This window comes from Prionailurus viverrinus, chromosome E2 (genome assembly GCF_022837055.1).
Source record: "Prionailurus viverrinus isolate Anna chromosome E2, UM_Priviv_1.0, whole genome shotgun sequence".
Taxonomy (NCBI): Eukaryota; Metazoa; Chordata; class Mammalia; order Carnivora; family Felidae; genus Prionailurus; species Prionailurus viverrinus.
In genome coordinates this window covers 13868226-13894297 of record NC_062575.1, presented here as the reverse complement: position 1 = coordinate 13894297, position 26072 = coordinate 13868226, and the positions used below count along the sequence as shown (strand labels likewise).

The following is a 26072-nucleotide window of genomic DNA, read 5'->3' as shown; positions in this document are numbered from 1 at the left end:
TCGGTGATTGGTTGACCTCCAATTCGTTCTGGCACGCTCCTAGGGGCTTTTAGTTGGGTTGCGCTGGCAAGATGGCCGTCCACTCTACTGTGGTTCCAAGGATATCCTAACATTATCTTAATAGTGACAACTCTGGCAACATAGTGAAGTTATTGAGACTACAACCAATATTACTTTTATTTTGAAAGTATAATGTGTACAATTTTGGCTTTCCATTTTAATTGTGGTGGCACACAAGTCTGATCTATTTCTCAGATTGTTTAGGCTAAATATGCTATTTTGCATCAGAGCCAATTTGCATCAGAAAAAAATTGCCCTAGGGGCGCCTGGGTGGCGCAGTCGGTTAAGCGTCCGACTTCAGCCAGGTCACGATCTCGTGGTCCGTGAGTTCGAGCCCCGTGTCAGGCTCTGGGCTGATGGCTCAGGGCCTGGAGCCTGTTTCCGATTCTGTGTCTCCCTCTCTCTCTGCCCCTCCCCCGTTCATGCTCTGTCTCTCTCTGTCCCAAAAATAAATAAAAAAAAAAAAGTTGAAAAAAAAATTTTTAAAGAAAAAGATTGCCCTTAGCTGTCTTAATCTTTGAGTGTCTCGGTGTCTTAAGGTGTTAAAAGCAGGTAATATTAGTAACTCCTTGTAAGGTTGTTGTGAAGATCAGATCAAAAGTTTAGATCAGTGCCGGTTGCATCCTAAACGCTCAACAAATGTAAATAAGTAGGATGATCATTAATGAATCACTGTGAACTGGGAAGTTAATTCAAGTGATTTTTTTTTTTTTTTTTTTTTTTACTGGCTTTTGAGCTTGACCTTCTTTTTGTATAGGATGCTCTTTTACATATAAAAGTAAAATATTTCTGCAATATCTTTAACCCAGTTAAGACCAGACCAGCAGCACAACTTTATTTATACTCATGTGTTTGGATATATGAGTTGATGGAGGTAATAGTGTAGTGGTTTAAGAGTATGGACTTTAGGGGCACCTGGCTGGCTCAGTGGGTAGAGCCTGACTCTTGATCTCAGGGTAGCTGAGTTCAGGCCCCACACTGGGCATAGAGCTTATTTAAAAAAGAAGAAAAGAAAAGAAAGAGTTAAACACATGTGGGTTTGGATCATAGTTCTGTAAGTTACTCTTCTGAGCAAACTTGGGCAAGGCAGTTACCTCATGTGTAAAGACGGATGCCAGTTGACCTGCCTCATATGTAGTTGAAAAATCAAGTGGAACAATCTGTGTGAAATACAATGCTTCACATATAAATATTTACTATTATTTTTCAAAGGCAAATTGAGGACCAGATACCAACTCAATCGTCCCTCTTCAAGTACCTAATCTTTCACACCAAATCCAAGAAGGTCTGACAAAGACAAGTGTAACCATGAGCACAACAAATCAGAATCTTTTAAGTCTGAAAACCATTCTGCGACTAAAATGAACACAACAGAACTGTACAGCAAAAGCTGTGACCTCTACCAAACATGTCGCCGGTTACCCTTATTAACCAAGTCAACTATGAGGACTTTGCAAACGAAAATGTCGGCCTCCAGAAACCAGTCACGTGACGTACTCCATTCCCTTCTTTCCCCGCCATTGCATCAGCCGATTTAGAGCCGCCTTCCTGGAACCCGACTAATAAGCTGATTCGTGCTCGGGTTGATTGGCATGATGACTGACCAGTAAGTGTCCCGGGTAGGTAAGCCATGGCGGGGCACTCTCCATGGGCGCGCTCTGATTGGGCAGGGCCGTACGGGTTGCGGTCCGGCGTGGCTCCGGGCGGGTGTAGCTGCTCCTCTGCGGGAACAGGTAACCGCGAGCCCTGGGTGGTGGGCTCTGAGGGAGGAGTTAGGGGCGACGACCTTTGAGGGAAGCAGACGGACCTCGGACAGTTCTGAGGCGCCGCGAGAGCGGCTGGGTCCTGGGGCCTGAGAGCTCAGTTGTCCTAGCGGGTCTCTTGGCCAGGCCTCGCGAGGCCTCTGGAACCGGAGCCTGAGCTGGAGTCGGTGCGGGCAGCCGCCTGGCTACAGCGCAGCGGGAGAAAGGCCTCTTGTAGACCCCTGGAGCGCCGAGGGTGGAGTGGCCTCGGGTGGCCTTGCCGAGGACCAGGACCTTGGGAGGATCACGGTTGCCATTGACTACCCGCCCAAAGCTGAGGTTTTTTTATGTCCCCCGGTTTTAATCCCCTAGGGGCGGGCGAGGATTTGGGGGTGGTAGTGAGGGTGGTCTGGATGGTTGGAATGCCTCTTGTGAGCCATTTCCTAATTTCTTAAAATTAGCTAAGTAGCTGATCCTGGTTCAGGTTCACCTGGAAGCACTTTCTATGCTCCATCATATTCAGCTATTATTGTCGGAGTCTGCATTTCCCGGTGTGCTTTAAATTCACTAACAGTTTGCTGCTAAAGGATTATACCTAATCCTGAAGTACTTATTTAGCAACCATTGTACTAGATGTTGAGGATATACCCCTTTGGTGAGCAAAAATCAGTCATGATTCTCACAGAGGTGAAACTTCCAGCCCGTTGGGGACATGGACATGAAACAAGCAGTCCAATGCATGTGGAAGTTACGAAGGAAGACACCTGGAGCTACCAGAATAAAATAAGGAGAATCTGGTCAAGGAGAAGCCTTTCTTAAATAAGTCTCTGCAATTGATATGTCAAAAATGAGGAAACAAGTAGGAAAATGGAAAGAGGAGTAGGGTAGACATAAAGAGCACATTGAAAGGTCCTGTGGCTGGAGCCTCAACCAAGGGCCAGTGTGATTTAAGGTACTCAAGACCTTTACAGCCCTGTTTGGAAGTGGAATCTGAGGACCATCCTTTTTGCTACCTCTGTATCTCATACAGCCTTCTAGTATATTTATACTGAATAAATAAATTTGTGATGGTGACACAGCTTTTTTTTTTTTTTTTTTTTTTTTAGTAGTCTCAGCCTCCATAGAGCTTATTGTCAATATATTGGATCCTTACATCATTTTGCAGTTATTTCTGTATGTGACTGTCTCCCTGTTGAGGGCAGAGAGTCATTCTTCTCGATTCCCAGCACAGTGTGCATTTATGTAGGTTGAATGAGTGAGCAAAATGGAAAATTTATGTGTCCTTTGTAATTCAGTTTATTTACCTCAGGTAGCCCATTTAGAGAAGGAGCAATGAACATTCTGAAACTGTGCTGTTGCTCAATCAGAATTGGCACTGTACGTTCATGTTTGCCACCATTACGATTCAGTGAGAGCCGTGATGAGGAGGGACGAGGAAGAATATGGTGTGATAGAGTTTCTAAAAACCCTAGCCTTGACTCTCAGCATGGACATAAAAATCCTTATCTACGGGTGCTTTATTCAGCTCTTTGCCTCTTTCAGCCAGTGTTTCACCATCTTTTTGCCCAAAGGGCTTTTGTTTGAGTAATGAGTTGATTCAGTTGTGAATAAATCAGTTGAAATTGTGTTTATGCATAAATCTGAGTCACAGTCTCTTGTTCACCTTGTATGTCTTTATTTTTTATCATCCTTATACAAAGGAAGAAAGGCCTTTGTACTAAGTGACTTAAAGTAATAGCATCCATATTCCTATAGGGCTTTCCAGTGTACAAATTGCTTCCCAAATATAGGATGGCTTTTGAGTGTCACGATACCTGGGTGGAGTAGGCAGAGTAGATGCTACTTTTTTACAAAACAGGAAATGAGTTGTGATAAAGTGACTTATTTAAGATTAGAGTTGGGTCTTGAATCCTAGAGAATTAGCTAATGTCAGTGAGATGGTTCCCATTTTTTTCCAGATGCCCAGTGCTGCATGGCCCTACAGCACTATGCCAGTGATTGGTACCCTCCACTAAGGGCTGTCACTTTTCCCTAACCTGCCTCTCAGAAAAATCATAATAGATGTGAAAGAGTTTTGAAATTGTAAAGTTGTTCTATTTCCCAGTTTCTCTTCTGATTCCCTTTCTTTTTCCACTGGCTCTGAGCTCCACTTCCTCAGTGTGGCTGCACCTTCCTCACTCCCTAGGAATCTAATAGGTGGGAAGGTCGCAATCTACCAGTTGTGCTGGGGGTGCTTAGGCTAGGTGGGGGTAGGTATAGTCCTACTTGCAGGCGGTCCCAGGTGTAGCCAGGCCCATCCCCAGGTCCACTGTGTTGCCACCAGCCTCCCCAAGATGGTCAGGCCAAACCCAGAGACCCTGGCTTTAGGGATAATAGGATTTTGCACAATTCTAGGCATGTAGATGAACAGAGCTGGAAGGATCCTTAGAGTTCATCTCATATGGACCCCGTTTTTTGTTGGTGAGGTAAAGTAACTCCCTTAAGGACTTGAAGCTAGGACTGGAACCCAGGTCTCTTGATCATTCCCCCAACCCCAGTGAGCTGCTCTGCTGGACCATAAACCATGACATTTTTATTCTGATTTCCTAATTCCTGGTCAAGGCCATGGCAGATGTTTGGTGTAAATGAATACGTGAAGAAAGCACTCATGCTCTACTTGACGTGTTGGTATATTGAACCTTTTGAGGTTGGCACAAAAAGGAAGAACACGTGGGCCTGTTGCCTGCTGTTGCAGCAAATTTTGTTTCGATGATGATTTTAGCCTTGGATGTTACAACATAGAGGTTTTAGGATCAAACAGCTTACCGGTAGGATCAAGTAGCTTACCGGTGTCCTGCTTTGACTTGGCCTGAGAAGCTTGTGTAATGTCTGCTTATCTCTTAGTTTCATTTCTCCTAATTTTCCTTTATTTTTTCTTTGGTTAGTTCCATAGGGTTAGTTTCAAGATGGATTCAACTCTAACAGCAAGTGAAATACGGCAGCGATTTATAGATTTCTTTAAGAGAAACGAGCACACCTATGTTCACTCATCTGCCACCATCCCATTGGACGATCCCACTTTGCTCTTTGCCAATGCGGGCATGAACCAGGTAAGGGTTTTTTGCTTTTTCATAACAGTTTATTTATTTACTTTTATTTTTTATTTTTATTTTTATTTTTATTAACAGTTGTTTATTTTCAAGAGACAGAAAGAGCGCAAGCAAGGGAGGGGCAGAGAGAGGGAGAGACAGAATCTGAAACAAGATGCAGGCTGTGAGCTGTCAGCACAGAGCCTGAAGTGGGGCTTGAACCCGTGAACTGCGAGATTATGACCTGAGCCGAAGTTGGATGCTTAACAGACTGAGCCACCCAGGCGCCCCTGTTTTTTATTTATTTTTTAAGTGTTTGTTAAAAAAAAAAAAAAAAAAAAAGAGGTTAGAGTAGGAGAGAGCCAAAGCATAAGAGACTCTTAAAAACTGAAAACAAACTGATGGTTGATGGGGGGTGGGAGGGAGAGGAGGGTGGGTGATGGGTATTGAGGAGGGCACCTTTTGGGATGAGCACTGGGTGTTGTATAGAAACCAATTTGACAATAAATTTCATACATTGAAAAAATAAAAATAAAAAAAATAAAAAAATAAATGTTTGTTTATTTTTGAGAGAGACAGAGAGCCAGAGGGAGAGGGGCAGAGAGAGAGAGAAAGAGAGGGAGAGAGAAAATCCCATGCGGGCTCCATGCCGTGAGCATAGAGCCCAGTGTGTGGCTTGAACTCACATACCGTGAGATCATGAGCTTAACCCAAACCAAGAGTTGGACCCTTAATAGACTGAGCCATCCAGGCACCCCTATTTATTTTATATTTTTACAAAGAGAGAGCACATGCATGCAAGGGGAGGGGCAGAGGGAGAGGGAGAGAGAGAATCTTAAACAGGCTCCATGCCTAGCATGGAGCCTAACTCTGGGCTCAATCTCATGACTGTGAGACCATGACCTGAGCCAAAATCAAGAGTTGAAGTCTCAACTGACTGAGCCACTGAGACGCCCTCACTTTATTTATATTTTTAAGTAAGCTCAATGCCCAACATGGGACTTGACTTCCTGACCCTGAGATCAAGAGTCACATGCTTTACGGACTAAGCCAGCCAGGCGCCCCTAGTCTGTAAAGTCTTGCTTTTATTTTCTGCTAAGGAAAAAGCTGGGTTTTATTAGTCATTGGTTAGGTTAATCTTGCTGAGCTCTGAAGAGACTTTTTAACTCAGCTATTGTCATTCTCCTTCAATCCTCCATTATCCTTGTTGTTTTTTTTTTTTTTTAATGAGTTCTTCAGGATTCTTTCAAAGCTTTGCATTCATTCCCATTCTGAACCATGCAGCTTTACTGATTTTTTTAAAAACTCTTTCTTGAAGCTGCTGCCACTGATGCCAGTTTAGATCCACTGTTGAAGAAACTATTAGTAGGGTTTATGTTTGGGGCAATTGAACTATAAAATGTAAAAGATAATTTGAAAGCTTTATTGTGATGTTGAAAACTGTTTACCAGGCTGATTATGGAAGTGGATTCAGGTTAGATAGTGCTCTCAGGGTTTTCCTTGGTGGTTCTTTTGGAGCCCTGCTTAACGCAGTGTACCCACTGGCCCTTAGAATGTGTCTCACTCTGTGTAAAGGATAAGTTGACATTTTCTTTTCTTTCTGGTCTCTTTCCTGGCATGGAAAATTAGAGACAATGGGAACATTTTCCATCTTGTATAACGTTAACTATGAAATTATACAGGTTTTCAATTATATGTGTAAATCTTTTGTATACACTTGGGATGGGGGCACTGATTTTATGTGGACTTGCAAGGTGATTGGTTTATTGGAACACTGGAGAGGTTCTTTTCTGCTCAGGCATTCCTAGGCATGGGTTTTGTCTTCTCCCACATGTGCTGACTATACTTGGGAGAAGAACCATGAGAGTTCAGTGTTTCTAAATGTTCTATGAATAACAGTAATTATTCCCCTCTATGTAGCACTTACTATATGCCAGGCACTGATCTATGTCTTTTATGTATATTGACTAATTTGATCCTCCCTCTATACTGAAGCACTCACAGCTCAAGTAAATAGCCCAAGCTGACATAGCTGGTATGTGCTGGAGTGTGGATTTGAGCCTAGGTAGTCATTTGCTTAACTTTTGTGCTGTACTGTCTCTTAATCAGAGATATCTTAATGGTTGTTTTGCTTCTTTTTTTTCTTTATAATATTTTGAAACAGTATTTATTATACATCTGCCCTTTTTCAGGTACTAGACTGGGTGCTGGATATACAAAGATAAGTAATAATAGTTATTGTTTTTAAGAACTTCATGGTCTGGGAGCACCTGGGTGGCTCAGTCTAAGTGTCTGATTTCAGCTCAGGTCATGATCTCACAGATGATGAGTTTAAGCCCTGTGTTGGGCCCTGCGCTGACAGCTCAGAGCCTGGAGCCTGCTTCGGATTCTGTGTCTCCCTCTCTCTCTGCCCTTCCCCCACTCATGCTCTGTCTCTCAAAAATAAATAAACATTAAAAAAAAAAAAAGGAGTTCATGGTCTAGTTCAGAACTGTCTAATGGAATTTTCTGCAATGATAGTAATGTTCTATATTTGGGCTGTCCAATATGGTAGCCACTAGTCATGCATGATTATTTGTTTAGATTTTTAATTAATTAATTTATTTTTAAAAGTAATCTCTACACCCAGCGTGGGACTCGAACTTACAACCCTAATATCAGGAGTTGCATGTTCCTCCGACTGAGCCATCCAGGCGCCACCATGCATGATTATTGAGTTAGTGTGACCGAAGAACAGATTTTTTTTGTTTTTAAAAATTCTAATTAGTTCCTAATTATTTCATTTTAATTAATTTAAGTTTACAAGTAACAAGTGACTAGTGGTTACCAAATTGGACAGGTCTAGTGGGAAAATAAAACTAAGTCATATAACAATGATACATCAAATTGTAACTTGATAAATATTAAGGGCAAATAATATCTTATGTTTGAACATCCAGTCATTCATTAAATGTGTTGATTTTACTCCCTTAATAGGTCTCCATTTTTTTCTCCCTTATCACCTTTACTGTTGAGCCAGCACATCACTTTGTACTCTTCTATTTTTCTTCTTTTTTCTTTTTATTCAATGTTAGAGAGAGAGACAGAGAGGGGCAGAGGGAGAGAGAGAGAATCTTAAGCAGGCTCCACGCTTAGTGTGCAGCCTGATGCAGGGCTCAGTCCCACCCCATGACCCTGGGATTGTGACCTGAGCTGAAATCAAGAGTCCGATGCTCAACCAACTGAGCCATACAGGCTCGCTGACTTTTTTTTTTTTTAAAGTAACCTGTATGCCCAATGTGGGGCTTGAACGGGGAAGATGAAGAGTTGCTCACTCTACCAACTAAGCCAGCCCAGCACCCCCAGCACATCACTTTTAGAATAAGTTCTTCCAGAAAGATGTAAGTCCTGACTACCAGAGACTTGTGAGGAAGCACAGGTTTCCCTACATCAGCCTCTGGCTGTTATCACACATCCAGGAGGCCTTTCCCTTGTGCAGGTGGTGTTACTGGCAGTGGTTGGGACCGTTAGAGAACTAGGACAGGGACAAGCTGCTTCAAGATCAGCTGCCTCTATCGCAGCCCTGTCAGGCCACCTGCCTCAGAATTTTCCCTATTCCAGGCTAATTAAATTACAAATTGAACAGTTCATGTGTGGTTTCTTCCTGCCAGCCTGATAGAGCTGCAGCTCCTTAAAGGTTGAAATGTTCCCCTTTTTTTTTTTAGTTCAAACCCATCTTTCTGAACACTATTGACCCATCTCACCCGATGGCAAAGCTGAGCAGAGCTGCCAATACCCAGAAATGCATCCGGGCTGGGGGCAAACACAATGATCTCGATGATGTGGGCAAGGATGTCTATCATCACACCTTCTTTGAGATGTTGGGCTCCTGGTCTTTTGGAGATTATTTCAAGGTAAGCTCAAAAAGGAGATCAGTTTGGGGTTTTGAGTAAAATGGTCATTTCCGTTGAAGGAAATTGGTTCTAATTTGGCTTGTTTTAAGATATGAAGTATCATTATCCAGGGGGTTCAGGAGTGAAGGGCATTTATTAATACTAAGACTTCCTGGAAGCAGTGCCTATCATTTGATTTCAATTTACATTTGGATGTCTCCTATAAATTGATCCAGAATTTGGCTGTGTTTACAGTGAAGGTGTTGTAGTTTTATATTTGTGTTCCTAAGGATCTGGACTTTTCCTACTCATATTAAATGGATTTTGGTTTGGCCACATGACACATACTTCTTTTTGTTATTTTGTAGGAATTGGCGTGTAAGATGGCTCTGGAGCTTCTCACCCAAGAGTTTGGTATTCCAGTTGAAAGACTTTATGTTACTTACTTTGGTGGGGATGAAGCTGCCGGCTTAGAACCAGACCTGGAGTGCAAACAGATCTGGCAAAACTTGGGGTAGGAATGCATCTCACATGTTGAGGGTGTGGAGGAATAAAGTGATTCCTGACTCAGTGCCAGAGACGGGTCTTAGGTCTTGGAGTGCATTGCCTTTTCCAGTTTTGGGCTGTGCAGTTTCAGGGGGAGTGGGGAGTGACTGGGAGCAATTCTCCTTTGGTGCATTCATCGCTTCTTACTAGATTTACTTGATCATTCCAGTGTTCAAAGCCTGTATATATAAGTCTCTCATTGTTTTGCTTTTTATATATTTTTAGAAATTGTGCATATAGTGCATATGTTGTAAAAATTCACACTATAGTACATAGAAATGTGAAAAATAGGAAATAGAAGATCCTTAAGATTAATCAGTGTTAATAGTTTGATGCCCCATGTATATAGTCTTACAGGCATTTTTTTGTATTTCTGTCACCCTGTGTATATGTGTGTGTTTTTTTCAACACACTGGTTTTCTTCATATAAAACCTGTTATTTCTTATGGAAATGGAATGGACTTAAACAGATCGAGGACAAAGGAAGTTTGTTTGTTTTAAGTTTATTTATTGACTTTGAGAGAGAGAGCACAGGAGGGGCAGAGAGAGGGAGGGAGAGAGAAAGAATCCCAAGCAGGCTCTGAACCATCAGCTTGGAGCCTTATGTGAGGCTCGAACTCATGACCTGTGAGATCATGACCTGAGCTGAAGTCAGACACTTAACTGATTGAGCCACCCAGGTGCCTGGGTTGTTTTATTTATTTATTTTTTTCCCCTTTAATGTAATATAATTCTAAAGAAAAATCATGGAGCATGAAAGTTGATGCGACAGATGAGCAGTATGTATTCTACGCTTCGAACTTAATAGGACTTATGAAGTGCAGCATCAAGAGGAATCTGAAAATGGGGTGACATACCTCCTGTAGATAGCTGGCATGCCTATGTCTTTGTCTCATTTTTTTATTCTTTTACATTAAGTCTTAAAAAAGAGGCATAGCTTTTTACCACGCTTAACTAGTGCCACTTCTCTGTTTCATTCATTCTGTCATTTATTAACTAATTACTTTTACTCTACGTATGTTATTCCAACCCAGCTTCCCCTGGTACTTGGTCTGAAATCCCTACTTGGTTAGACACTATGTTCTAAGTGTACTTGGGACATTTTGGGCAGTAATGCATGGGAACCTTACATACTACTCTTGACTTTGGAGTCCTGTTTTGCTTGGCTTGTGTATGTCCAGACTCTGTTTGTCAAGCAAGCACAGTCTTTTTTTTTTTTTTTTTTTTTTTTTTTAAGGAGGCTTCATGCCCAGTGCAGAGACCAGTGCAGGGCTTGAACTCACGACCCTGAGATCATGACCTGAGCTGAGATCAAGAGTCGGACGCTTAACGAACTGAGCCACCCAGGCACCCCTGCAAGCACAATCTCTTTTGAGTGCACTGTTATCTAGCGGCTCTCAGTGGAGTCCAATATTTTAGAAATATTTTGATCTTATTAAATTCTTTCGGTATCATCTTAGGGTGAAAGACTTGACTACGTTGGGGCCTAGAGAAATGGCTTGAAATACTCAGCAGGGTTTTTTGTTTTGTTTTCTCAGCAGGGTTTTAATATGTTTTTTTTTTTTAATTTTTTAATGTTTATTATTTATTTTTGAGAGAGAGACAGAGCACAGCCAGGGAAGGGGCAGAGAGAGAGAGGGAGACACAGAATCCGAAGCAGACTCCAGGCTCTGAGCTGTCAGCACAGAACCCGATGTGGGTCTCAAACCCACAAACCATGAGATCATGACCTGAGCCGAAGTCGGACGCTTAACTGACTGAGCCACCCAGGCACCCCGGTGTTTTCATGCTTATAGTAACTGTCATACAGGAAAGTCATTTCAGTTTTTAAAACAAAGGAACATTTGCAAAGAAAAGATTTGATTAAATTCTGATCATATTCAGCATGGATGTTTTCATTTTTATGTGTTCCTTTCTATGCTTTATCCATACCTCTGCTTATTTTTATGTAGTTATGATGGCAGCCTATGTGTATTTTGTATTCTATTGTAGTCACTCTTGAGAAGAGTCATGTTCTGCATCTTCAGGCTCAGCCTTAGTAATTGCCAAAGAGTGGGCCTTTTTTTTTTTTTTTTTTTTTTTTTTAATAGAAACGCATAAGGTCTTCTGATGGTGGGTGCAAGTCTGGGCAGAATCCTTGTCATTGGTTGTAACTGTGTTTGTCTTCACCACTCTGCACAGGCTGGATGACTCCAAAATCCTGCCTGGCAACATGAAGGATAACTTCTGGGAGATGGGTGACACAGGCCCCTGTGGTCCGTGCAGTGAGATCCACTATGACCGGATTGGTGGTCGGGATGCTGCACACCTCGTCAACCAAGATGACCCCAATGTGCTGGAGATTTGGAACCTTGTGTTCATCCAGTATAACAGGTGGCCTTGGGGTCCTGGACTGTATCTGCTAATAGCAGCACCTTTCCTCAAGCCAAATAGAGAAAGAGGAACTTGGAGCACAAGCCTGTCTTCTCATCCTCGTCTTTGGGGACAGTGGAGTGGAGCTAAAGCAGGCACTAAAGGCATCAGGAGAGCCTGATGACTTTATTTATTTATTTAGATTTTATTTCTCAGGTTTTCCCTCTGATCTCTGAGACAGAGCAGAGATCTAATCTTTTATAAACTAGTTTTATTCCACATAGTGCCTGCTTAAGGACTGACTATTCCTGTAATGTCATTTTTGTGGTAATTTGCACTGCTGTGTTAAAGCTCATTTCCTTGAAGCTCACCTTACTCTGTAATAGACCCCTGATTACTTCTTCCCTTTTTTCCTCTACTCCCCTCCTCCCACCAAACCAGGCAGAGGAAAGTGGCAAATAGTCCCAGCCTGCAATCTGTGCTCTCTGTAAATGAGTTTTAGCCAGCAGGGAGGGGTTGGCACCCCGGAGTGCTTGTTTCAGCTTCCTTTTTCTCTGGATCGTGCAGGGAAACCGATGGCATTTTGAAACCTCTTCCCAAGAAAAGCATTGACACGGGGATGGGTCTGGAGCGACTGGTGTCTGTGCTGCAAAATAAGATGTCCAACTATGACACTGACCTTTTTGTTCCTTACTTTGAGGCCATTCAGAAGGTACTGGTCTTATCACAAACATTGCAAACTTCCCCGGAGGCTGGACTGTTAGGCTGGACAGTTAGCAGTACTGCCAGAGATAAAATAATCATGTGCTTTGCCAGCTAAGGGTCCCTGTGACCACCTGCCAACTTAATCATTAATCACCCGAGGCTCTAAGCACCAGGTGGTGTAGTTTGTTGAGTGCAGGGGCCTGGCTGGAGGCTCTTTACTCCTGCTGTCAACTTTCTTGGTGTTGTAAAGTCTGGCAAGAGGGTCAGCCTTTTTCTTAATGCCCACTCAGTCGACTTTCTCAGGACCTTCTGGCGCAAGGCAGTGCCAGAAGCGCTGCTTCCTAATGAGCTGCCTCCTGGTTTTTACCTGTAGGGCACAGGTGCCCGGCCATACACTGGGAAGGTTGGTGCTGATGATGCCGATGGGATCGATATGGCCTATCGGGTCCTGGCTGACCACGCCCGGACCATCACCGTGGCACTGGCGGATGGTGGTCGACCTGACAACACAGGGCGGGGGTGAGTGAATTACACATGTGACAGGGTTAGGACTGCCACTGTGAGTTTGATGACTCCCTGTGAAACTGAAAGCCGTACTTTATTATTGTTTTCTTTGTCATTTCGGTAGTTGGAGGGGGTCCCTTTATGTTTTTTATGGATTAAGAGAGCTCCGGCTCAACATTACAGAGTTGCCACTATGTTAAATCTTTGGTGCTAAGTATAAGATGTGGTCAAGATTGTATTTCAGGCTGTCTGATAGGATATTGGCAGGGTGGGATGGGGTAGGTATTGATTGGCCCTGGACAGCTTTATTATTGACAGGGAGGACTTGGAATTGTGGGCATCAGCCATCTGGGTTGTACTTGCCTCCATTTCTGGGTCAGCAGAATGTGGTAGAAAAACAAACTGGGGTTACCCCAGGTCACCCTTAATGCATATTTGTGGGTATATTCCTGAGTTTTCTGCTGGACTGTGTTAATGACCTTGGCACATAAAAGAAGCAGTCTTAGAATAAAACAAAGTCTCTGGAAAAGAAAGACAAAAAGCTGGTCATGTTGCTTTGGATAGAATTCTAAAAGCTCCATTACAAAATGCTTATTAGCTGGGAAGGTTGTCTAGAGGAGATGGGCTTCTGCCTCTTACAGGTATGTGTTGAGACGAATTCTCCGCCGGGCTGTTCGATATTCCCACGAGAAACTCAACGCCAGCAGGGGTTTCTTTGCCACATTAGTAGATGTTGTTGTCCAGTCCTTGGTAGGTATATCTCCCTGCTTACCTCTTTTCTCCTAATGCACACAGCTTAGAGGGATGGGGTGAGAAATCATATACTGCTAATGAGAGTTGTTGGGGGGGGTCATAGAATGGTCTCTGTCTTTCTTGCGCCCGCATCTCTGTTTCCTCTTTTCTAGGGGGATGCATTTCCTGAGCTAAAGAAGGACCCAGATATGGTGAAGGACATCATTAATGAAGAGGAAGTGCAATTTCTCAAGACTCTTAGCAGAGGACGTCGTATCTTGGACAGGAAAATTCAGAGCCTGGGAGACTGTAAAACCATTCCTGGTAAGGACCAGTTTGTTCCTTTTTTCATCCAGCCTGGTTCATCTTTCCAGAAGAGGCAAGCCCTTTTTCACAAATGACAGCGGAGTCTGTGTCTCCAAGGGCTGTGGATAGCTTGATAATGCTGCTTTTGGTATAAAATGGTGTGTACAGTAAAATTGTAAAAGTATTATGTTATTGTGGCAAAGTATTTAAAGAACACAGAAGTAAAAAATGAGGATTCTTTTTCCTAAACTCATTTTTCAGAAGTAACGATTCTTAAGAGTTGTATAACTATTCAGAGCTTTTATCTATTCGCATACAAACGTATGTAGGGGTGTGTGTGTTTTCCAGCAGAAATGGGAATATATGGTATATACTGTTTTGCAACTTGTTTTGTGTTTTATTAGGCTGGAAAATTAATTCAAAAAAACTTTATTTTTTTCACTTTTTATTTCAGTGTAATGGACAAGGGGAAAGCCTGATGAATTTCCACAAACTGAATACACTTGTGTTCAGATTAAGAAACAGAACTTTTACTAGGAGACCTCTTGTGGTTCCTCCAGGTCAATTCTGAAAGATTTGATGGATTTTCTGACAAGTGCACAGAACCAATACTAACTTGCCTTGTCTCCAATTCTTCTGTCACTGCCAGCATCCTTTGGGAAGGGCTTGGGATGAAAAGGAAGAGGCTATGTCGTTTGTTTTTTTATTTTTTTATTTTTTTAATTTTTTTATGTTTAGTAATTTTAGAGAGAAAGAACACACGCGTGTGCACTCATCCACAGGGGAGGGGTTAGAGAGAGAAGGAGACAGAGAATCCCAAGCTGGCTCCATGCTGTTAGCACAGAGCATGACTCCGGGCTCAAACTCACAAAGCTCGAGATCATGACCTGAGCCAAAATGAAGAGTTGGACGCTGAATCAACTGAGCTACCCAGGTGCCTCTGTCTGCATCATTCTTACACAATTCTTTTGTGTTGTGCAGGGGACACTGCGTGGCTCCTCTATGACACCTATGGCTTTCCAGTGGATCTCACTGGACTGATTGCTGAAGAGAAGGGCCTGGTGGTAGATATGGATGGATTTGAAGAGGAGAGGAAACTGGCCCAGGTAAAGAACTTGGGGAGTGAGCAGAAAACCCAGCACGAAACAAGGCAGGACTTGGCTGCAAAGCAAACAAGGGTTCCTTCCATTAAAGTCTTTGAAAGTCTGTTTTTCCCAAGACCACTGTGTGTCAAGTAGGGGCTCTCCAGCCCAGGGGGATATTTGGTAGTGATGTATGAAGACAGTTTTTGGTTTTTGCAACCGAGGGTGGGATGGTACCAGTGTCAGGTGGGTAAAGATCAGGGATGCCGCTCAACATCGTACAGTGGACAGCCCCCCAGAGCAAAGAATTCCCTGGCTCCAAGTGTCGGTAGTGCCGAGATTGAAAACTCTCTTCTGGAGCTTTATATTGAGCATAGTTTAGCGATTTTTGAGTCCTTCAGAATTCTTTTTTTCCACATTAAGGTAACTTCTGTTTCTTTCTCATATTGGTAGCTGAAATCACAGGGCAAGGGAGCTGGTGCGGAAGATCTCATTATGCTGGACATTTATGCTATTGAAGAGCTCAGGGAGAAGGGTCTGGAAGCAACAGATGATTCCCCGAAGTATAATTACCATTCGGATTCCAGTGGGAGCTATGGTATGTTACTGTACTTACTGTGCTTACCTCGGGTAGCTTTTGAGAGAGGTCTCCATCCAGATTAGGAACCGAGGATATCTATTGTGGCCTCTCCTGTCATGCTGTGTAGTCCTGCTCTGTGATTTTATACTAGAGTCCCTTGGCGATTAATTTTCTCTTTATTTGGGAATAATTATAGATTCATAGGGAGTTGTGAAAACATTTACAGGGACAGTCCTTGTCCCCTGTACCCAGTTTCCCCTAATTGTAACACCCTGCAGAAAACCAGGAAATGGCCACTGATATAGCCTTCAGTGGCTGTTGAATTTTGCATCAGGACAGTGGCATTCTAAAGTTAAGAAATCAAAAGAAATAAACAGGTAATACATAGTTCCTCTTTTTTGCTCCAGCAGAGATACCTAAATGTATCCAGGCAAGCCCACAAAATGAATACATTTTTTGTGAATTGACCTTGGGAGTAGGGGACTTATTACTACTCCTAAATACTTACCAGACTTGCTAGGTTTCCGCTCAGTAGCTCAGAGTTAGAGTGACCAGAACTATCAAAGTTTTACCTGGGAACTCCTCAGTCCCAGTTACCTATTCCCTGTGACAGTGGGTCACCCTACTGAGTGTTACATTCCCTGGTGTGAAGCCCTTTTTTGGAGTCTAATGGGCTTGCATGTAAAATAAAATTAGACACTTAGGACTTAAGGAGAGCTTGAGAAATAGAATCGAGCAAAAGCCAGCTAAGAGCATGTGAATGAAGTCATTGACCCTGTTTTCCCCTTTCTGTGCAGCATTTGAGAGTGCAGTGGCTACAGTGATGGCTCTGCGCAGGGATAAGATGTTCGTGGAAGAAGTGTCCACGGGCCAGGAGTGTGGAGTGGTGCTGGACAAGACCTGTTTCTATGCTGAGCAAGGAGGGCAGATTTATGATGAAGGCTACCTGGTGAAGGTTGAGGACAGCAGCGAAGATGTGAGCAAACAGTTCTTCCTTGTCAGCCAGGAAGGGGAATCCAACAGAGGGCTGGGCCTGGACGCAGTGTTGCTTTTCTGGCTCCTCATAATCCTGGCATTGCGGAGCAGACATGACCATCTTTGAGTTGCAGTCCGTTGTCAGTGTCTCTGAAGCTGAGGCAGCTGCCTCTCGTACCACTGACCTCATTGCCATTAGGTCCCCTCTTAGCAGGATCCCTGCAATTAGGCTGCTTTGTTGATACTGGGTCCTCCCAGCTTTCCTCATGAATAAGAAGAGGGCAGACATCTTGCAGAAACCTTGGCATCTAGCTCTGCCAGTGCAGACTCTGTGATCTTGGACGAGTTTCCTAGTCTCATGGGCTTGAAGTTCCTTATGATGGCTTTAAATTCTCGAAGATGCTCCTAAAGGGAACGTCTATGTATCTGTGAATATATATGCATATATATGCACATATATAAAGTGGTCTGTATATTTAATGGTAAATATAGGTATTGTTAAACCATAAAAACAAAACCATTATTTTACCAGGAAAAGTGAGTTTATTGGGGAATAGCAGAGAATGGCAACTTGGGACATGCAAGCTGTGGCAAAACCATAATAGGCAAGTCCAACAAACAAAGAAGAGGAACTGATATTTTATAGACAAGAAGGAGGAAGAAGTTGGGAGCGGTTGTTTAAGGGAAAGTCCATGAGAGAAAATCACAAATTTGGCGTGTTGATGGTTTCTCACTGGCAGAGTTGCAGGGGAGTTGATTTCTTGCAGGAGATGCAGCGTGCATCTTTCCTTGTTAGGGCCTGTAATTGATGGTTCTTTCCTGTTGAGGATGCCCAGTTGGGTCTGTAATTGACAGTTCTTTCTGAAATTGATTACTGCTCCTGATCCTAGCTCCCTGGCTCCACTTTAATGAGGTTTCTCCTTATTAGTTTTTGGTGTATAATAATAGTGCATGTGTATATGTACAATAAGTACAACGGTATTAATGGTGCAACATGTGTATAATGGTATATACACACTAGTAAGGAGGGTCTTAGAGAATGTGTGTATAGCATGTACTATATATAAAAATATATAAGATTTGGATTTATTTACTTACTGGTCTCCTGGACTGCTTTTAGAAAACAGAGTTTACAGTGAAGAATGCTCAGGTGCGAGGAGGGTACGTGCTGCACATCGGGACCATCTACGGCAGCCTGAGAGTGGGGGACCAGGTCCGGCTGTTTATTGATGAGGTGAGTTGTGTTATGCTAGTTGGCACTAGACCTGATTAGTAATCCTGTTCCTTTTTTTTTTTTTTTTAATTTAAATTTCAGCTTTATTGAGGTACAGTTGACATGCAAAATTCTAAGATATGAAAGTGTACATCACTTTAATGGTGATTTAATGGTGATTTGATACACATTATGAAAAGTATTCATCTCCTTTTGCTTTAAATTGGTCTATCATTATTGTTACTCCTAAGTGAAATTATAAGTAGATTATTATAAATCGGGTACAGGAGTAGATTTTATGACAGGTGCAGCAGCAAGTTATTAAATGTGTATGTTCCCAAGTCAGGTGACAGTGATTTTTATTTTATTTATTTCTTATTTTAGAGACACAGAAGGAGAGCAGTGTGAGCAGGGGAGATGGGCAGACGGGGAGAGAGAGAATCTTAAGCGGCCTCCATGCTCAGTGTAGAGCCCATTGTGGAGCTTGATCCCATGACCTGAGGATCATGATCTGAGCTGAAATCAAGAGTCAGATGCTCAGTTGAATCACCCAGGCACCCCTGATTTTATTTATTTTAATTTTATATATTTATTTTAAGTAACCTCTGTACCCAGCGTGGGGCTCGAACTCCCAACTCTGAGATCAAAAGTCGAATGCTCTTCTGACTGAGCCAGCCAGGCACCCCAGATGACAGTGATATTAGTTGAGACTTACAGACTTGTTTCATGGATTGCCTTTCTCCAGATTAACCTCAAATACTTCTTCAGGATCCTGAAATTCTGTATTAATTAGGAAATAGGTTTTGTTTGTGTGACAGAGTTCCAAAATAACAGTAGATTGAAACAAGATAGAAATGTGTTTCTCACCTCAAAGTCCAAGCTGATACAGAGGCTCCGCCCCACAAAATCATGGAGCCCAGCTATTCCTTGCTTGTTTGTCTATCATCATTCCTGGGATGTTGCTCTTGATTTCATAGTCCAAGAAGGTAGCCATCAGATCCATTTCTAGGCTAGGAGTTGGCAAACTTTTTGTGTAAGGTTCCAGATAGTAAGTAATTTGGGTTTTGTGAGCCATATGGTCTCAATCACAACTATATACTTACGATATTGTAGCATAAAAGCACCATAGACAATATGTAACCACATGGGAGTGGCTGTGTTCCAGTAAACCTATTTGTAAAAATGAACAACAGGCTGGATTTGGCCCACAGGCCGTAATTTACCAACTCTTGTTCTAGACAGTGGGAAAGAGCAAGGGGAGGGCATGTTCCTTCCCTTTAACGGTGTGCATCGTACCTGCTTACAACTCACTGACCGGAATTTATTCATATGGCCACAATTAACTGCAAGGGAGGCTGGGAAATGTAGCTCTTATTCTGGGCATCCATGTGTCCACCTAAAAATTCGAGTAGTCGGGAAGGAGAGAGCAGGTATGACTAGCACACCTCTCCACCAGCTGCCTCTGCCCTTCACAGCCCCGACGGAGGCCCATCATGAGCAACCACACAGCTACTCACATCCTGAACTTCGCCCTGCGCTCTGTGCTTGGGGAAGCTGACCAGAGAGGCTCCCTGGTTGCTCCTGACCGCCTTCGGTTTGACTTCACTGCCAAAGGAGCCATGTCTACCCAGCAGATCAAGGAGGCTGAAGAGATTGCTAACGGGATGATTGAGGCAGCCAAGGTAGGTGTGTGTAAGCTCTTGGGTCGTGAGCCTTGCTTCTTCCCTCACTTTCCTTCCGTGGAACCTTCTCAGCAGTACAGATGCCCTTCCTCTATTGTACCATACCCTGCCAAGCATGCACATTTGTTTGAAGCAGTGATTGTCAGCCACACTGGGTGTAGGGGCAGTAGTGGTATCCTGCAGAGCAGCCTTAGGGCCCCTGGGGAGGGGGCAGAGGGAGGTTTTTGCTCCACCCCCTCCTTGGGATAATCAGAGCTCTTCTGGTTTTGTCTCCTTCATATGTAGTGCATCCATGTAAGATTTGGTTCACAGTTGAGCAAAATAATTGGAAATTCCCATTTTGATCCCCTTGACTTTACATGTAGTGCCTTGTATCAGCAGGCTCAGGGCACGTGATGGGTAGAGCCAGGATTAGACTCCCAGAATCTTGCCTGCAAGACCACAAGGCCACACTTTCCCTGCCACTGCCTGCTGCACCTCCAGAGGAGATCTTTTCCCAGCTTTTTTCTGTCTTCTTTCCATGGCAGCCTGTCTACACCCAGGATTGTCCCCTGGCAGCAGCTAAAGCCATCCAGGGCCTGCGGGCTGTGTTTGATGAAACCTATCCTGACCCTGTGCGAGTCGTCTCCATTGGGGTCCCAGTGTCCGAGCTGTTGGATGACCCCTCTGGTCCTGCTGGCTCACTCACTTCTGTTGAGTTCTGTGGGGGAACGTGAGTATATCAGGGGGAGCAGTGGATGGACTCACTTTTGGTTAATTTGGTGCTACCCTTGGAGGATGTGGGTAATAGGCTAGACCCACTCTTATTTTTCTAAGGTTGGCATGAAGTTCTCAGAAATGTACTTGCCAAACAGCACTCCCAAGAACCTTAGTATCTTGTGTCCCTGTCAAACCCCTTGGTGTCTGATGTTGACATTTGCTGGGTTTGTGATGAAATATTCTTCCTAGGCTGGGGAAAAGCATTATCTTAACACTTATAGTTGCTTGGTCTTGTGTCCTGGACTGATCCTGACAATGCGGCCTATGAATTCAGGATTCAGGAAGGCCATGGAGCGGTCACTACATTCCCCAGTTGGTCCTAGCTCTTCTCCACCGCTGGGCCTTCACTTAGCTTCCTTGGCCAGCTTGAGCAGCATCTGGGGGTTGACCCCATTGTGTCAGGGCCCCTGAGTCAGGCTCTGCAGCACACCCAGCTCAGGTTGGCTTGGGAGAGACACCTGTTTGTTCCAACTTGCAGTCCTCTGTAGCCCTTGGGGTCATTTTGGGATGGTGTGGTGGCCTGGGAAGCTCCTGCTTGCACGGGAATCTTGTCGAGAAGAACATTCTTAAGGTCATGATGGAGCCCATCCCGGGCCTCCTGCTAGCCTCAGGCAGGTAGGGAACAGGTGAGCATATGGAGGAAGGGGTAGGGATTTGGGGCACCACATTCCTGGCCCTCCTCTGCCCAGCTGAATCAGGCTTTCAGATGAGTCCCACTCTGCTTTAATGCCTCCTTAGACATTCTTTGGAGCACAGAAAACTGCGTGCAAAGCCTTTATACCACTCTCTCAGAATGACTGAAAGTTCATGAGCTCAGAGTTTGAAGTTCTCTGAGCAATTGGGGAATAAAACCTATTTACGGCGGGGGGGCGGGGGTGGGGGTGGCACCTGGATGGCTCAGTCAGTTAAGCGTCCAGCTTCGGCTCAGGTCATGATATCACGGTTTGTGAGTTCAAGCCCTGCATAGGGCTCTGTGCTGACAGCTCAGAGCCTGGAGCTGCTTCAGATTCTGTGTCTCCTTCTCTCTCTGTCCCTCCCTGCCTCGCGTTCTCTCTCTTTCAAAAATAAATAAACATTAAAAAAAAATTAAAACCCCCAAACCTTTTTACAGGGTTGTGGTGAGATTTTAAAGGTAATCCTCCAATATTCTCAGCTAGTGGCAGGGATAGAAGAATATAGTTTATGTTCCAAAGAGGACCAAAAATAATGAATGTAGAGCCTGCCAGAGTAGCATTGTGTTGGGTGTTAGGGATTACAAAGCACTTTTGTTTGATTTCCTTTGATTTTCATTGTAGTCCTCTGAGGGAGAATTATCCCCCGTTTTACTTAATGTATTTTTAAAAAAATGTTTATTTATTTTTGAGAGAGAAAGAGCACAAGCAGGGGAAGAGCAGAGAGAGAGGAACACAGGACTTGAAGCGGGCTCTGTGCGGACAGCAGAGAGCCCAGTGTGGGGCTTGAACTCATGAACTGTGAGATCATGACCTGAGCTGAAGTTGGGACGTTTAACCGACTGAGCCACCCAGGAGCCCCAGATTATCCCCATTTTATACATGAGAAAACTGAAGCTTAGAAAGGTGGTGTTTTGCTCAGTGTCGGAGTGCTCTTAGCCCCAGACTTTCCTGGGCTTCCTGTCTGAGCCATACCCTGAAGTCAACTTGAAGGGCCTCTTCCCACTGTCCCCTCGAGGGAGGTTCCCTGGGACCTCAAAGACCTCAGGTCCTCACCAAGGGCAGATGTGGTAAGGACCGGGGTGCATGGGCTTTCTTGTCACCACGGACTTTATGTTCTGCCATTCAGGCACCTGCAGAATTCGAGTCACGCGGGAGCTTTTGTGATTGTGAGTGAAGAAGCTATTGCCAAGGGCATCCGGAGGATTGTTGCCGTCACAGGTGCGGAAGCCCAGAAGGTGAGCACATCAGGCTGGTTCGTGGCTTATACGAACAAGGTAGGAAGAGCCCAGTCTGTGAATTAGGTAGCTGGTTTTGTAGCTGCTGCATTCAGAATTGGAAGTACAATGCTACCCCCCAAATGTCCTCTCGTTACTCCTATCTGGCAGAAGAAAGCCACCACCACACGAGACTTCCTAGCTATGTTGTGTTTGATCTTTAAAAGTATATGTAAATTCTGCTATTTGCTCCATAGCATATCTGTCTAGAAGGGTAAACCATGATTTTGCTGTGGCTTCCAGTGCCCCCAGCCACTTCCTGCCATCTCCCTAAGGGTACGTGCCTAGTTTGAGATGCACTGTGTACGGGGATAGTGGCCCTGGGGGGTGGGGCTGTAGCTGGTGCCTGATGTGTGCTGAAGCTTGAGGATTGATCATTTCATTGGGGTGAGAAGGCCTCCTAACTCAGGAGTTCTTGTTTATCTCCTGAGCCTGAGTTAGTGCAGCCTTTCTGCTGGTCAGACCGGTGAGGAGGGTGCTCTTTTCTGGGCTACAAGGCTGCCAACACATGCTCCTTGGAGGACAAGAAACTTCTGGTGTCCTGGGGATGTGATGTTCCATAGCCTGCCATCAGTTGCCACAGTTGTTTCCAGACAAGAGTGAAGCTGAAAGTTACCTGACTGGGAGTTTACAACTCTGATTGTCTCTGTGCAGGCCCTCAGGAAGGCGGAGAGCTTGAAGAAATCTCTCTCTGTCATGGAGGCCAAAGTGAAGGCCCAGACTGCGCCAAATAAGGATGTGCAGAGGGAGATCGCTGACCTTGGTGAGGTAGGTGCGGCCTCCCTCCTCAGGCCCTGCTCAGTGCCAAGTGCTAGGCCAGATAAATCACACACTCCCTGAAGAACTCTCAGATCCTGGTTCCAGTGGCCCTTTGAACTGACTGCTGTTATCTGGCAGCCTTACAAAGGGGACTCCATGGATCCTAGTCTGTGGACCCCTGGCATCTGCTTGCTGCCCCCATTGCCGATGGCAGAGCCCGTTCCAAGCATGAGTGGGCAGCAGTGTTGAGGGAGTTGGGGGAGTGGGTACCCACTATTTCCAGGTCTCCTCATGTCTGTTAATAGGTGGGGGCTTCCTGTGAGCCCATTATAGGCTGTATTCACTGCTTGGTAGGGACCAGCGCTTATAGGGGGTCCCAGCCCTCCTTATCTGCCTCTTTCTCTCTTGCCCTACTTGTTACATCTACCGTAGTTGCTCATAAAGTGACTGGTCTTAAGGCCAGTGGATACCTTTTTGTTTTTTGTTTTCACTCTCCTCCTCGATAGTAGTCAGGGAAGACTTTGGTGTTGAAAGACAGAAGGGTGAGATGGACTTGGGCCTCACATCCTAGTGGTCCAGGTCCCAATGGTGTTCTGGTTCTCGTTCCAGGCCCTGGCCACCGTAGTCATCCCCCAGTGGCAGAAGGACGAATTCCGGGAGAATCTCAAATCCCTGAAGAAGATCATGGATGACCTGGACCGGGCTAGCAAAGCCGATGTCCAGAAGCGAGTGAGTCCCACAGTGCTGGTGGCTGAAGGGAGCCAGGAGGATTCACCCAGCAAAGACTCTGCAGACCGCTGTCTGGGCCTTTGACCTCAGGACTCTCTTCTGGACTTCCTTGCAGGTGTTGGAGAAGACAAAGCAGCTCATTGACAGCAACCCCAACCAACCCCTTGTCATCTTGGAGATGGAGAACGGCGCCTCAGCCAAGGCAACGCAGGGGCTGGGACTGCACGTGCTGCCCTGTGCCTGTCCACTACTTGTCTCTTCTTGGGGCCTCAGCCCTCTGGTGGCTGGAGTCTGAGCTTTGTGGCTCTAAGTGGAGTGGTTGCCTGATAGCCTGCTCTCTGGGATTGAGGTTAGGCTGAGCCATGGAGAGACCTGGTGGCTGTGGAGCTACAGCTCCTGAGATGGAAGGCAAACCTCAGAGCCAGAGATGTGGGCAGGGCCTTGTTCTTGGGGCCTTCTCCGTGAGTCTCCCGGGACTAGCACCTGCTCTTAGAGGGGGTAGCAGTCGGGGGTGCTCTGAAAACTGACCTCCACAGGCTCGCTGCCCTGTGGAGAGCGTGGCTCCCCTTCCTGAGGCCACGGCCTGACAGCAGGTTTCCCCACAGGCCCTGAATGAAGCCTTGAAGCTCTTCAAGACACATTCCCCTCAGACATCTGCCATGCTCTTCACGGTGGATAATGAAGCTGGCAAGATCACGTGCTTGTGTCAAGTCCCCCAGGTCAGCACACCCTGCAGCCCTGTGCTTTTTGTCGTGGTATTGGTAGCTTTTCTGAGGAAGCTTGCTTCTTAGAGTTGTTTGCCAAGACCCTTGTGTGTGGGTGCAACCAGTTAGAAAAGGCCATTCTCCTGGCCACCTGTTTGTCACCTCCTCCAGCACCGCTACCCTCAGGCCTTGTCCTAGGGGCTGTGTGTAACTGTGCTGATACCCCGCTTTGCGCAGAGACCAGCTCTGCGGGCTGGTCTCCATCGGTAGCAGCACCCAGGCAGGTGGGAGTGGGTGTCTGTGGTTCCCCCATCCTTTTTATTTTTGTCCCTTCTCCATGTCTCCCTCAGTCTCATCCTCTGTCCTGACTCCCACTTTTCCTTTTTGTCTTCCAGAATGCAGCCAACAGGGGCCTGAAAGCCAGCGAGTGGGTACAGCAGGTGTCAGGCCTGATGGATGGCAAAGGTGGTGGCAAAGATGTGTCTGCTCAGGCCACAGGCAAGAATGTGGGCTGCCTGCAGGAGGCATTGCAACTGGCCACTTCCTTTGCCCAGCTCCGCCTGGGAGATGTGAAGAACTGAGTGGTAGGGGCAGCTTCCACTGGGAAGCATCCTTCCCTCACCTGATGCATCCGTCCAGCCAGCTCTCCATCTGCCACGAGGACATGTGAATCTGCCCTCCTAACCCAGCACTAACGAACTCACCTGGGAGCTGGCCCGTGACTCAGTGCCCACGTTATGTTTCTCCCCTGAGCCCTACACACCAGCGCCATCTGTGTAAAACCACTACCCCAGGATTGCTATTTATCATTGTCATGCTCATGTCTGTAGATAGAGTTCTTTGTAGGCCTGAGGTTGTGGGTCTACAGGGAGGAATCATTTTTGCTGCAGAGAATAAAAGGACCATGTGCAATACTTGATGATGCCATGTGATCTCTTAACCCCCACCTTCCCCTGTGTAACAGCCTGTGGCTCCTTGGGTATCTATCGAATAAATGCTGTGCCTCCACCTGGCTTCTGGTTGTGGTCCTCACCAAGTCCAGCTCCAGACCCCTGAAATTTGGGAATGGCCCAAATTTGGGATTACCTGAAGACACTTGTGGAGGTGGCCCACAGAATGTGGGGCTGGAGGGTGAGATGGAGAAAGGCATTAGTCATTCAGTAGAAGATGGGCCATGGGGTTACTGGAAGCAGTTCATAGGAGAAGCTCTCCATTTCCTAGGCCTGTGTCCCTCCCTTTTGATGTTGAGTCGTGGGGTGTGAGATCAGAGGTGTTCTCCAGTACAGGAGGTATTTAGGGTACGTCACTTGCCTACCACCACCTCTTTGACCCATCATTCTTGGTTTCCTGACCCAAAGGTATACAGTGAGGATTGGGACCTGCCCTGGTCCTGAATCTCTTCACTCAGGTCTGAGAATAGCTGGGTTTGGAAAGTGTGCCGGGGAGGTTATGGGTACTGCTTGCTTGTGCTGGCTCTGGCTGATTTCATGTCCCTGGGGTACAAGAGGCGGCCCTGGGCCCCAGGTTCACTCTCAGTCCTGCTGGTGCAGGAGAAGGAGGAAAGCAGGCCTATGCTGGGAGAAGCAGCAGAAGCTAGCTGTCACGGCCTGGGGGCGAGAAGCTGTCCTAGCCTGGAGTGTGAGAGAAGCACACAGCGGGAGGGTGCAGAGGACCCCTAGGGATACAAAGCGTTTACACAAACCAGTGCAGGAGAGGCTGTTCCATTCATCAACAAGCATTACTCCAGGTAGGGT

At 45.3% G+C, this 26072-nt stretch overlaps 1 protein-coding gene across 2 annotated transcripts; it reads left to right on the top strand.

Annotated features, from left to right (window-relative positions):
- The first annotated feature begins 1699 nt into the window (after positions 1 to 1699).
- Positions 1700 to 25232, top strand: AARS1 (alanyl-tRNA synthetase 1). Of its 2 annotated transcripts, none has more exons than XM_047836454.1 (21): positions 1700 to 1793; positions 4727 to 4891; positions 8575 to 8763; positions 9111 to 9256; positions 11470 to 11661; positions 12208 to 12352; positions 12719 to 12864; positions 13491 to 13599; positions 13755 to 13905; positions 14869 to 14993; positions 15423 to 15567; positions 16347 to 16525; positions 17645 to 17758; positions 19213 to 19419; positions 19947 to 20131; positions 21979 to 22087; positions 22781 to 22894; positions 23495 to 23614; positions 23730 to 23816; positions 24220 to 24333; positions 24714 to 25232. In XM_047836454.1, the coding sequence occupies exons 2-21, from the start codon at positions 4748 to 4750 to the stop codon at positions 24897 to 24899; spliced, it is 2907 nt and encodes a 968-aa protein (XP_047692410.1). In that variant the 5' UTR covers positions 1700 to 1793; positions 4727 to 4747; the 3' UTR covers positions 24900 to 25232. The 2 variants fall into 2 exon arrangements, with proteins under 2 accessions (XP_047692410.1, XP_047692411.1); XM_047836455.1 differs by lacking the exon at positions 1700 to 1793 and adding an exon at positions 2029 to 2141.
- Positions 25233 to 26072: the final 840 nt, after the last annotated feature.

Excerpts from the sequence above, each read along its gene's own strand:
- AARS1 (XM_047836454.1), top strand. The coding sequence starts at position 4,748 with ATGGATTCAACTCTAACAGCAAGTGAAATACGGCAGCGATTTATAGAT. Across the intron at positions 17,759-19,212 it reads TCCGGCTGTTTATTGATGAG|CCCCGACGGAGGCCCATCAT; the intron begins GTGAGTTGTGTT and ends TGCCCTTCACAG. Across the intron at positions 23,615-23,729 it reads AAGCCGATGTCCAGAAGCGA|GTGTTGGAGAAGACAAAGCA; the intron begins GTGAGTCCCACA and ends ACTTCCTTGCAG.